General features: G+C 35.3%; 1 protein-coding gene across 1 annotated transcript in view; it reads left to right on the top strand.

The window, feature by feature from the left end:
* Nucleotides 1–10480: 10480 nt before the first annotated feature.
* The window catches only part of slco3a1a (solute carrier organic anion transporter family member 3A1a), a 58103-nt gene continuing 54141 nt past the window's right edge, over nt 10481–14442 (top strand). Inside the window, exon 1 of the mRNA XM_058751523.1 lies at nt 10481–11219. Coding sequence (XP_058607506.1) covers nt 11076–11219 — 144 coding nt within the window. The 5' untranslated portion in view covers nt 10481–11075. The remainder of the gene's footprint in view (nt 11220–14442) is intronic.

Below are 14442 nucleotides of genomic sequence, written 5' to 3'. Positions count from 1 at the left end.
CTAAATTTCTTCAAATCTGTTCCAATGAAGAAACAAACTCATCTACATCTTGGATGGTCTGAGGGTGAGTAAAAATATTTTTTTTGCCATTTCTATTTCTATTTTTATTTTATTTTTATTTGCATACATTTTTTTAAATAAAAAAAACTGGATCAAAAATTACATTCACAGTCATAAATCATATTTTAGTCTCATTAGTAAATTTTTCATAATTTTAAATAATTTTAGAATTTGGTTTGAGTGGATGTTACATTTTACATTCTATTTATTTATTGTTTATTTATTTATTTGTTTGTTCGTTCGTTCATCTATGGTCTCTTTTGTGCTTTTAGCTTTTTTATTTCAATCTTGTAAATGATCTTGCAATTGTGTAAATAATGCAATTTTAATTTATTAACATTTAAGCACACTTCTAAAAGTCAGATATATCCTTTTATAGAAATCACAACAAAAAGCATGTTTATTTTTAAAGGTTTAAGATTTCAAAAGGTACTACATAATAGAAATGACCCATAATTTTGCAGAGATTTAGTTTAGTTATTTTATGTAATCACTGCAATAAACCTCAATAGACATCAGTAATTTGGATTTAAATATACGCTTATGAATTATTAAACAGCCTATTGCTTGTGCGGTTTCACTTCTCCCCTTTAAACTCTTAATTACAGGTAGAAATAAACAGAAGGAGATTTTCAGTCATTCCCAGTGGCAAAATAACTCCATGTATAAAGATTAAGACTTCTGTGTGTAGGCCCTTGTGTGGAGATATTTGATAGCATGTCTGTTTGTTTCTAGTTGCCAGCTTTTAAAACGCTTGGGTGGGAAGGTTTAATTAAAGGGATTATTTACCCAGTGAAATTTAAAACTGGGGGCTGATCTAACACTCGCAGTATGGCAATGCTATTAGAGTGCAGAAGCGCCAACGGTGACGGCTCAGAGCTAGTCTTTTTCTACCAGCTGCAGTTTAATTTCCGAAATCTTTTAATCATAAAGTGCAATTTTAGACTGTCAGCGCTCAGAAATCAAAGCACAAATCATGTTCATGAGAAAGTGCCCAGCTAATGATTGCTAATCCTGTGTCGCTTCTGTGGTCATAATATAGACGTCACATAAATATCTGGATTAGAAAAGTCAGTTTGTGCTGAGAGGGACAGAGCATTAGAACAGTGCTATTGGGCCTTAAAGGCTGTCACTTTAAGGACAATTTAGCTGTTGCATGACCATCAAAGATACTTCAAACCAATAGCTTCCGGATATGGATGGTAATTTGTGTGCTGATTTTATAATGTGCAGAATCTGCAGACTTTTACATTATCTGCCCTGATTTAAGGGGATTTTCTGTGGACTGGGTTTGAATATGGTAAAATGTGTTAAATGAAGCTACTAAGTGTTTTAACTGGTGATTTTATGACTTATTTAGCATGAACAATAATGCATAAAAGAAGGTTTACATGACAGTTGTTTGTTTAAATTGAATTGTATTAGATTGATCATGTTCTGAAGTAATTATTAATACATAATAAAAATAGATTGATAATTTAAGGCCTATTAGATATTTAAAGGGATAGTTCACCCAAAAAGTTAAATTCTGTCATTACTCACCCTCGTGTTGTTCCAAACCCGTAAGACCTCTTTTATCTTCGGAACACAATTTAAGTTATTTATACATATATATGTATTTGTGTGTGTTTATATATGTATATATATATATATATATATATAATTTTAATATTAGAATTTCTATTTTAGTATTTGTTATTTATTATAAAATGGTTATCGAATACCGATGTATTCAATATTTGGATACCGAATATGTATATATATACATAATATATATAATTATTAACATTAAACAAATATAATTCAATGCATTCTTCATGTTGATTATGAATTAATTTGAGGATTCAGTGTAAATAAAAAAACTTTAGATGTGATTAATTGAAATAAATTACAGAAAACAGAAAAATAAATAAATACATACATACATACATACCTACATACATGCAGAAATAAATGAATAAATGATTGCTTAACAGGCCTAAATGAAATATGTATTAGTTTATTGTTGCTAGTGGTTTGTTGTTTGTTTGTTTCCAGTGGTAATGCCTGCCAAAAATAATGCCCCTTCCTCTCAGCTATGGCGGAGGAATTAATAACTTGAACAGACCAGAAGACGGATTTGAAATAGCAAAAACTAATGCCTCATGCCCAATAACTTCAGTTGCAGATTTCATAGAAATAGGAGATTGGTAGGATTATGGGAATATATGGCACTGTGTCTCTCTTTAGACCCCTGCCTTTGCCACACATCAGCTTGAGTTACTAATGTTTGTACTGTGAGTTTCCCTCTCTCACTTGCAGATGGCGAGTTCACATTTGACTAAATAGCTTTATTTCGACTTACACAATGGCTAAACTTGTCCGGCCCGTCTTGTGGCATAGAACTGCACCTGTAGAAGATTGCTTGTCACTTCTTCAACGCCTTTCAGTTTTGTTTTGTTTGCTTGCTGAGGGAATCAGTAGGCGGAGGCATTCCCATCGCATTTAAGCTTGTTTTGCTTGCTTGCACCAGTGAGTGGCTTTATTGTTTTTCCCAGAAGTAAAGGTGTAGATTCGGTTCAGAGTCAACAATTCGGTATGCATGGCAGGACCTTCTAGGAGAGCAGTTAGAAAGCAGTATGTTCCAGTTTATTTAACTCCTGAATACTTACTACATAACACCTACAGAACTACCGACGCTATTGAGATTGCGAATGTTTAACGTCATTCTTTCCTCTAAGAGCATGAGACAGCATAACAGTCTTGTGATTTACCCGTGCAGGATATCACAACCCATCACTCCACAGGCGGAAGGCTCTATATTTGAAACCCTCTCACTGCAGCGCCACTGAAGTTTAAAAGCACATGTTGGCTTCTCTATTGATACCAGGGTAAAAATAGATCGAAAAGGTCTCTCTTGGTGTGTGTTTGTGTGTGTGTGTGTGTGTGTGTGTGTGGTAGTTTGAACACAGAACAGATACTGATGCTCTATTAATAGCTAGGACAGCAAAACTGAAAAAAGAAAGCTGCCTGACATTTTCTCAGTCAACATCTGCTAAGACTTCAAATGCCAGTGTGGTATCTTTATAATCATGATGTTTCCCAAGGGAGCTGTTGCTTTTTGGCAGAGGTATTATCATGAATGTTTGAGAGTACAAGGCTGGACCGTGAGGTTATTAGCCTGTTTTCTTTGTATGTTATGTTTGAAATGTTCCTTTCTTGGGAAGACTGAAAAGCAGTGCTGTATATTTATATTTCAAGACACCTAAGGAGTTTCTAGAGTGGAATCAATATGCAAAAGCTGATCAGTAAAGACATACTCAATCTCATTCACTAATAATTGTTAGCAAGTCACATATTTATGTGCAGAGAAAAAAGTTATCATGCCAAATTCCCACCGAATTCACAATAGATACACACATAAATTCATTCTGTTAATGAATTTGGATTATTTTAAATGAAGGAGTGCCAGCCTGCAACTAGTAATTTGTATAAAACACACACAAACCAGTTGTTTATGGAGTGCTGCAGGGATGCTGTACTTTTGTAGGCCTCAACCTGGAAACAAGTTAGCATTTTAGCAATTTAAGCACTTCTGGTTCCACCGTTTTTTTTAGGTCAGACTTTCTTTTAAAGGGATACTCCACCCCAAAATGAAAATTTTGTCATTAATCACTTTACCCCCATGTCGTTCCAAACCCGTAAAAGCTTCGTTCGTCTTTGGAACACAATTTAAGATATTTTGGATGAAAACCGGGAGGCTTCCTCTTCCATTGACTGCTACTCTCAAGGCATGGAAAAGTATAAAAAAACCTCGCCAAAATAGTCCGTCTGCCATCAGTGGTTCAATCTGAATTTTATGAAGCGACTTTTGTACGCAAAGAAAATAAAAACGCTGTTTCCGTTCAAATCAAAACGTAAATAAACGTATAATACATATCCATGAGTTACTGATGACAGAATAGTGTACGCACTTTGCATCCATCGGATGCTCTCCAAAATGGTGCTACGCTGACACAGAGAGACAGAGAGGAGACGAATTGTTGAATAAATGTCGTTATTTTAATTTTCTTTGCGTACAAAACGTATTCTTGTCGCTTCATAAAATTCAGATTGAACCACTGATGGCAGATGGACTATTTTGGCGACGTTTTTTTATAATTTTCTGTGCCTTGACAGTGTAATTTACTTGTCAGTCAATGGGACAGTCACAAACCTCCCGGTTTTCATCCAAAATATCTTAAATTGTGTTCCGTGGACGAACCAAGCTTTTACAGGTTTGGAACGACATGGGGGTAAGTGATTAATGCCAAACTTTTAATTTTGGGGTGGAGTATCCCTTTAAGGTCCAGTTCTCACTATTAACCAACTATTAACTATGATTTTGCTCAATAAACTCCTAATTACTGCTTATTAATTAGTAAGTTAGTTGTTAAGTTTAGGTATAGGGTAGGATTAAGAATGTAGCTAGAATATGGTCATGCAGAACATGTGCTTTATAAGTACTATTGAACATCCAATATGGTTGTAATATGCATGCTAATAAGCAACTAGTTAAAAGTGAGAATTGGTCCCTATACTAAAGTGTTACAGTTTTATATGTTTTAATCTTTTACTTGTCTTGGAAATAACATTTGCTAAAAGTGTAAAATGGGACTACAGAGGTTGTCTGGAACATTAAGGGTACGTTTTCACAACAATCATGTATTAAAAACAGAAACATTTTTCCTTTACATTTTTGAATAGATTTGTGTACAGACAAAACAATGTTGTCAAAACAATCCTCGTTCACATTCACAAAAACGACTAAAAACTCTGTATTATGCATGCCAGGCCAGTAGGTGGCGATGCCACTTTGTAAACACTGTGTGCCTGCACTATAGACTGAACACATAATAAACATATGCATGGCGTCACCTTTTTCACAAATTCACCTTTTGTAGTTTACACGGAGGCTATAGCAGTATTGTTTTCAAAAACTTGCATATTGAAACCCGTTTTTAAAAGTTTGTGTTTTCAGGCCCCCAGAACGCTGTTGTGGTGTAAATGAACAGCCAAATTGCCTAAAAAGTTTTGGTTACACTTTATTTTAAGCACCAGTTCTCATTATTAACTAGTTGCTTATTAGCAAGCAATAGCTGACTGTTTATTATTACTTATTAGTCCCATATTAATGCCTTATTCTGCATGACCATATTCTATATCCCTTAACCTGATCCAATACCTAAACTTAACAACTACCTTACTAACTATTAATAAGCAGCAAATTAGGAGTTTATTGAGGGAAAACTCTTAGTTAATAGTGAATATGTGTTCCCTAATCTAAAGCATTACCTATGTTTTCTTAACAATACTTGTTTCAAGGTGATTTTTACATACGTTTCAGCTGGTTCTACATGATCATGTACCTACTCAGATTTTGGCTTCCATTCATGGTCAATGGTAGAATCTTTAGGGAACTTGCAGTATGGTATCTGCTAAATGCTGGCATCTGGAGACATCACATATGTTCAGTCTCCAGGTGAAACTCCAGCCCACTGGCGTGAGTAATTATTTTGCGCCACAGGCCAGATTTCCTCTGCACCTGACTGATGGCTGCAAGTATGGTTCCACAATGTGGAGAAATCTAGGCCAGTGTTTCCCAACATGTTTTTTTTTTTGTCTTATAGCCCCACAAGCTCATCAGTAAGGCTCAGATGAGGTACAATGACACTAAACCATCAATTTGTCCCTTTTATAATTTGTTCCCATTTGTAATGTCATGTACCAGAACAGCGTTATTGCTGCATCTATTTGAAAACTACAGTGCCACTTTTCATTATGAAGCACAAGACAGGCCATTTAATTAAATGTAAATTGATTTTAGCTGCGTGAGCCTGTGTTTCATTTGTGCTTACTAAAATATAGGGCCACTGGTGTTGTCATAATATCATGCAGTTTGTGCACCATAAAGCACATTAGTATAATGAGCAAGCTTTCATTGCACATGGAGAAGTCATTAAAGCCTGCTGACTGCCTTCACCATAATGTGTGCTGGCAATGGAGTGCCTAGATATGTACTAATGCATTTGGAGAACTCAGAGAACTAATGCATATGGAAACACTTCTTCTGAATTTGTTTGATATCCTGCAACTTTCTAGCTGTACTATATTAGATCTGCCAGTGTCAGTGTCAAAATAAATGAAGTTTTCATGAACATAACAAAACCTATTGAAATTATTTTTTTAATAGTTAATATAGAATTATTGATTATGTCTGAAAAGAAAAGAAAAGATTAAAAAAAAAAAATCTGTATAAATACAATATATTATGATAATATGTGCTCTTGTATAATATAGTTCCATGAGACCAGAACCCGTAACTGAAACATGTCAAGTATTTGTATCTCTTTGTTTGTATAAAGGGAGTTTCCATGCATGGAATGAGGAGTGGAAATCATTTCAAGAGAGCAGGGAGTCTGTGTATCTCTTATTTTGGTCACTTGATGTTCATCATTTTACACATGATACATTCATGTTTGCCATTTCCAATCAACTTTTTGTTCCAACCCAAAGAAGTTTCACACAAAAATGTTCTTAATTGTAATAATAGGTCCTTTGGTGCACTACAGAAGTTAATATATTATATAATGTATTTTTTTAAAACATACCTTTAGGTACTTTAATTCCTTCGGAGACAGATTCAAATTAGTTTCAGATGTGCCGGGCTGACTTGGATATTGTTCATATAATTTAGCGAGCTGTACAGAGGTATGTTGTTGTTAAATTGTCTAATTATTGTATGTAATCTTTTTCTGGCCTGTTGATAAAATAAATGAAACAGTAATTCCAGAAAAGCCTTTAAATGTTCTTTCTTTCTTATAATTTTGTATGCGGATAGTAAAGTTACCTTTTAGATTGCTGCATGGTTTTATTAGCATTATTGTATGTAAATCATATACAAATGCATAATCCATAATCAAGGCGTTTTTTTAAGACTTCCATGAAAACAAGTCAAATGGACCATTGACACTGCTAATTGAAATTGTAGATAGAGTGTCAATGGTCCAATTTAAGAGATAGGTGGCAGTAATGCACTTATAAGTCTGCGATCCGCCGTAAAGCAAGAAGAAAAAGAAGACGCCCCACATGCCGGCTGTTGTGAACGCGCTCAGGACAGTTGGACAGTGCAGTGGATCAGAGGTAAAAAACAATATAAATACTGTTCAGTTTCTTGCACGGACCTATCGTTTCATGTCTTTAGACCCCAATGTATCGTCACAAGCCGCAGGATTTAATTTGGTTTTGTCTGTGTATGTTTTTTTCTCTCTCAAAGCCATGAGTCCCATTGACTGCCATTATATGACTGACAACCTGCAACGGTTTGAGTTAAAAATCTTCGTTTGTGTTCTACTGAAGAAACAAAGTCACCTACATCTTGGATGCCCTTGGGGTAAACAGATAAACATCAAATTTTCATTTTTGGATGAATTATCCCTTTAATTGCAGTCGATTGGGTTACATGAAATGATCACCATCTTGGTAACTGGTAACAAGTACATTTTCATGTTTGCATCACATAACCAGCTCCAAATGTTTTGTTTTTCTGGTATAGTAAACTTGCTCAGTAGCTCACAGCATTGCAAACAGCATTGCAAACTGAAAACCTTTTTAGCGCCACTTATTGGACATTTAATTTCCAAACATCCATGATACTTACAACAACCAGCGTAATATAATGTTGCCAGATTCACATTCATCTATTTTGAATAACATTTTTAGTGCCACTTACATGTTGAATGTGTTGCAAAACATGCAAGAAGCAACGTAATGTAAACAAACAAAATTGTTTCTCAAATTCACATGAAAAATGCACAGGCCATATGAAACATTCTCAGAGAGGTTGCTTGTACTGTGAAGATGGTTTTCCCCTCCCCAGCAAGTCACCTGGATGCACCAAATGGATGCTAACATGTCAAGTCTGTGCCTGAAAAAGTTATTTAAAATTTTTCCATGATGCACTTGACTCGTGTGCATGAAGGAACTGCATGGTGAGTGTTTCCGTATCTAACCTATTTATTTAAAGCATGTTTTTCGGATCATATTAAGTTCTCAAGCTGTATTTTGAAGCTTTTGTGTCCTATCAGGCTTGAACTCACAGTCGTTGAACTACAACCTGATGTTTCTTCTTTAATGAGGCCCTCAAAAGACACATCTGTCTTGCAAGGAACTTTTCCGTGGCCATCGTCAATGATTTCACAATTGAGAAATCCTAGTAAACCCACACACATCTCAGAGGTACATCAGCAGGCCAGCAAGCTCAAAACTAAATAAATATGCTCTTAACTTGGTCCTGTCATAATCAGATATTAGATAAAAGGAGTGATCTCTGATGTTCATATCATCCAGATTTCCTACTGCAGCATCAGATTGGATCATTAAAATGAAATTTAGTTTCACCTATTGCTCCATTCACAATACTGCTGAAATATTGACATCATGGGAAACATAATAAAAGTCAAATACCGTTTAAGGCCATTGATGTCATCACTACAATCAATGCCAAGCATTGATTTCCTCTTTGGATTTTAGCTCCTGAGTTGCTCTGCTCAATGTCAATACAATCTGTTTTTTATATAATATATAAATATTAAAAAAAGATGTAAAGATATAAAGATGTTACAAAAATGCAAAATGCTTTCAAAAATCTATAACTAACATCTCCATACAGCAACAGCAATCTTTATATTTATATTTAGTCTATTTATATGCAGTTCCACCATTCAGGCTGGTACACCCACATAAATTTTTGTACCTGACTCATATCCTGTTGAAAGAACAAACAGTAAAACATCTTGCATCATCAAACTCCTAAATGTGTCCTTTATAACTTTAATAAGAATATTCTTAATATTAGTATTATTTGTTTAATAATATTTTGAATGAGCTTTTATTTTATATTTTCAGTTTACATTTTAATTTGAGTAATTTTGCTATGTGTTTTTGTCATTTTTATAGTTTGTTTTAAATATTACCGTATGACAGGTTTAATAAGTTATTATTTCAGTTTTGTTTTTATTTATTTCATCTAATATTTTATTTTATTTCATCTTCAATTTTTCATAGGTGGAGTTTTAGTTAGTGATAATGACCCGCTTAATATACAGTTGGATTCTGACAAGCCAGTATTCATCTACTTACCATTGATTCTCTCAGTTGTCTAAACAACACACCCATGCATGCTAAATCATCAGAAAAGTTAGAGAAGGCCTTCATGACTTAACAGCTGCTGTAACATGTTTGCTATGGTAACTAAACACAGCAGTGTGTCATCAGGCCTGTGTGCAGCAGCTCTCAGTGTGAGTGTGGCGAGCGTCGGCCTCTATAACTGCACCTAGCATGAGTGAGAATTTCACACTCTTCTTCCTCAAAATTCTGACCAGAACACTGTGTTATTACTGTAACCACAGCCGCCATTCTGCTGTTCAAAGTCACGAAACTAGAAATTGTTCACCAGATGGATCTCAAAGAGACAAATAACATTCATTCAGAAATCAATTTGTGAGGCATATCTGTGGCAGTCATTTAATATGAAATGATCACACTTGCCAGCGATTCATCAAAAACAAAAAGCTAGTCCGTAAAAACTTCAGCTGTTGAGTTGAGGAAGCAAGCTGTTAAGCGTGTTATGTCAGCTTGCAATGAAATAGTCCTAGGCATATCTTTATGATGAGTCTTTAAATTCTGTCTGATAATAATTCAGCATAAAATTTTTTTACAACAGTGCAAACTTATATATTGTATGTTATGAGGTTTTGTACTGTATCACCTGGTTCCACTGAGCACAAAAAAAATGTCCTTGTTTATTTAAGTTATTTTTGTGCATCACCAAACTTTTTATTTTTTTTAAATAAAAACCATTCCTTTAAGAAAACAAGTCTCTAGTGTAGGCCCAACGGTTTTTTCTGTTTATTTATTTATTTATTTATTAATTATATACAAGTGTACATGTACCAGTCAAAAGTTTGGAATGATAATAAGATATTTTTTTTTTTTTTTTAATTTCCCACAGAAATATTATGTAGCAAAAATGTTTTCTCCATTGATAATAATAATAAATGCTTCTTGAGCACCAAATCAGCATATTCATTTTGAAGGATTATGTAAAGATTCAAGTAATGGCTGCTGAAAATTCAGCTTAAGAATAGATTAGGCTACATTTTAAAATATATTTCAAAACAGTTCTTTTAAACTGTAATAATATGTAACTATGTTAGCCTACTTTTTTTTTGTTTTTGTTTTTTACTGTAGTCTATTTTGATCAAATATATGTAGACGAGCAAGTTATTTATTTTAAAGATATTAAATAATATAATAATAATATAAATAATATTCCAAAAGTTTGAAGGTGACGCAATTTATGATGTATTTAAGCATTAACACATAAAAAAAAAAAATCGCTAGTGTTTGTGTGCAATGGCTTATGGGCGTCAAAGGCCAATGTTGTGTTGCGTGAAACGAACTGAAAACACCCAGAAAACTACTGACAGAAAAGATTTAAAACATGCTATTTACCTGCCATTCACGTGCTTGTATTATGAATACAGTAGTCAGTAAAGCATTCAGCTTATGGTGCCTGCTGCACAGCGCCTCTACCGAGGTATGTGTCGTATACTGTACAAGAAACGCTCACATATCAGTCATAATGACCGAGGCGGAGAATCAAGCCTGCGGACCAGAGCGATGGTGACGGAGTACGGGCAAACACTAACACGACGGGAGCTCGGACAGTCTCAGAGGGAAAGAAAGATGTTTGGAATAAAAACCAGCGACGTTTTATTCTCCGTTTCCGCGATAGAGTGCACAGGAGGAGAGTTTAGTTCGGCTTCATTCATTGGCGGAGTTTCAATGAAAAGTCTACAACCTGTCACACGGCACAGAGTCTGACTGTAAACAACAGTCAGTGCTACAGATAAATACAGACACGCTTGATTTAGCGTTTATTCTCCGTTTACAATAGTTTCTCGCTGCGTTTCTAGGCTGTTGAATTGCTCAAGATGCAGGTGAAAAAGCAGAGGAGCTCCGAGGACCCTCAGCGGGATGATATGAAGAAAAAGCCCTCATGTTTCTCAAATATTAAGATATTTTTAGTGGCGGAATGTGCTCTGATGTTGGCACAGGGCACAGTGGGCGCATACTTGGTAAGTAAAGCGATGCTTTCCTTTCGTTTTTGGATTAGTTTTACACTTCAGGCTCTGTTGCTGAACTTATTTGGCTCATTTGGTTTACGCTGATCTTTTTCTTCAACCTTAACAACTTTAAGGTTCTTGTACTTGAGTGCAACATAGTGCATGGCAAGAAACGTGACGCGGATGTGAGTGACATAATCATATCCTAATGATCTTCAGTCATTCATTCTATGCCATGCCCTAAGTTCGAAGAAAAAGAAAATAGGCGAAAAGAAATTGAACATCATGAGTGTTCATGCAATAAAGCGGCTGCCTCAGTAGACAGCAGAGACTATAGCTGTCAGGCTCTGAGAAATAAATTGCATGGTAAACTGTGGGGCAGTAGGTGTCCATGACAGATAACTTTACGTGAGTCATTTTAAATCCACATCAATATAAAACACCATTAAGCAACATCACACGAACAGAAATGTTGTTTATATCAGCACTGCTGTAATTCTGCAGCGAACGATTACAAATCTGCTGATGTTCAGATTGTGGGTGTGATATTGCTTTTATTCTACAGCTCTATGAAAAAGTAGGCTAATTCATATAGAAAACTTATATTTCAGACAGCTGTTAGTTTAGATATTTCTTCAACACCAACGAAAATAGTTCGAAAAGAAGCAACAGCATCCAGTTTTGTGAGTGACTGCCCAAGCAATGCACTTTACGGAGGTAAGCCGGTCGGGAACAGTGTGGAACGGAGCGACAGAGATTTCCTCTGCAATCACTCCGCTAGAAATCCACTCCTGGTTTTACATTTCTCGCACTAGTTCACTAATAAGAGAGACCCGCTTCAGCGATAGACTGAAAGTAAAATAAGCATGCAGAATCCAGGACAAGAGCAATACATTTTAGGTATCTGAGAGATATTTTTGATGATTATCTCTCTTAACATTAAAGGGCTTTATCTTCTCTTTATTTTGTCAAACATGTAAGATTGTCAAAAACGCTCCTCGTATTGTGGATGTAGATAATTCACAATACAGTACAGTAGATTGTTTATATATATATATATATATGTGTGTGTGTGTGTGTGTGTGTGTGTATGTATAGCCTACATCATGAAAAAATAAGGACATGTATTTAGAAAAATTTATTAAATAACAGCATTCAAAAATAAATTCAAAACAAGTGTTGCTATGCATCAAAAATAATGATGGATGCTGCTAACAGAATCCGGGATGGGAACAATATATTTTTAGATATTTTTATGATAACCTCTTTTTTACAGAAAGAGAGCGTGTCAAAGTCTTTATTTTGTCCTTATTTTGGCAAAACATGCAAGATTGTCCAAAAATGTTCCTCTTATTTTGAATATTGCCTGTTCACAATACAGCACAGCAGATTATTGCCTTTGTAAAAATCTTACATGACAAAAATAATGGTTTTATTAAAAAGCAATTTTATTAAATAGCTTTGGTCCCTGACAAAACAAGTGCTGCTATTCTGCAAAAAAATAATTATGGATGCAGCTAACAGAATCCAGGATAACAACAATCTGTTTTAGATATCTGAGATCTCTTAAGTATTACAGGAAGCTAGAATATCTTTTCCGTATTTTGGCAAACATGCAAGACTTGTTTGCTTTTTCTATTTTGACACAACAGTGCTGCTTTAAAGTTGACTCTGCTTTGTTTGTAGTGTCCAATATCTAAAAGAAAATTCTCTCATTGCTTGCTGTCAGTGAGTTGGACACCGCTCTATATAGCATCTTTGATAAGGAAGAGATTTGTCCAGCCATGTCCTCCATACCCTTGGGACGTCTCTGATGTCTGTGCTCGCTCAGACCATATTTGGAAAGGAAACAATCATTTGCCCTGTGCCAGAAAGCCACAATACATCATGGGAACAGTCTCAAAGGGGTACACTTGTTGTGGACTGGATTTGTTCCCAGCTTATGGAAATTCTGATGTTTGGAAACCAAATCAACACAACTTTCCCATTAAAAAAAAAGGTTTGTGGGACTGGAAGATGTAGAGATTGCCCAGATTTATTTTGACAGATAGATACAGTGATAAACTAAACTTAGCCTTCCTGGGGTTTTTCCATAGACAAACCAGCCTTCAAATTGCTCCAAACTATTTCCAAATATGTCTTATTGAAGCAAACATTTGTGTGAAACGGTAGAAGTTTGTATACTCAGAGTGCTTGATAATTGGGTAATTTATACATCATATAATTTATATACTAATATTCTCACATGATAATGTTTTGTTCATAATCCACCTTTATTTGTTCAAGGTTAAAAATATATGAGTTTATCAGCACGCAGGTCATGTAGTAACATTTCATTTAAATTTCCATGTAATTTCCAAATAATTCAATTAGATCATCTCAGAAGCAACTGTAATTGTCCATTTTGAGATGGAGTCTCCACCCTCCTTCACAGACTGACTCAGTGGCTTGTTTCAGACATCATACTCATTCCTGGGCGTTGTGTCAGTTTCCTATGTTTAGCCTCAGCCCTGAGCTTGACTCTGGGCAGTCTGGACTTCCCCCATGTGCTAATAGAGCCAGTGTCTTTTTTTAATCTCTTGAAAGCACTCACAACCTGCGCACATCTTTGTATAGCTTTCAATATGCATATGTTTAAATACTCTGACTATGATGCAAATATGCTGGGGCAGTGTTTGCAAATGTGCTTTGGCAGTCGTGTCACGTGACATATCCAAACAAATATATCTGGTTCATCTAACCTCAACTCTTCACTTTGTGCCTTCTCAGTTCGCTTATACTTAATGCAGTAAGCAGAAACATGTAGATGGCTGTATATGGTGTATTTATGACCACCATATTGCTCCTGTGAGATTAGCTGTTTCAATAAGATACACGCTAATAAGTGATATTAAGCAGAGCTTCAGATGCAGCAGTCTCAAAAGGTCAGTTTAAGTGTGATGTAAAATGATGCACTGTAGTCTTTCCATAGTTAATATTCGTTTGTTAGGAACAAAAAACCATTTAAAGGCATGAAATGAAAATTCACCCTTTCCGTTTTCTAAATTGCAGTGGATGATTCATCCATGCATACATTTCATTTTTACTTTTATCGGACCTTACTGTGACAGATTTCTTGCTAGTGACATAATGCTGTAGGCAAACCTACAAGATAGCATTACTCTGGTTCCCTCGACAACCCCCCCCCCCCCCCAAAAAAAACAGGACTATTGCAGAAAATAAGCTCTGTGATTAA

Source organism: Onychostoma macrolepis, chromosome 18 (genome assembly GCF_012432095.1).
Source record: "Onychostoma macrolepis isolate SWU-2019 chromosome 18, ASM1243209v1, whole genome shotgun sequence".
NCBI classification, from domain to species: domain Eukaryota; kingdom Metazoa; phylum Chordata; class Actinopteri; order Cypriniformes; family Cyprinidae; genus Onychostoma; species Onychostoma macrolepis.
Note: the sequence above shows the minus strand (reverse complement) of the source record. Positions and strands in the feature narration are given on the sequence as shown.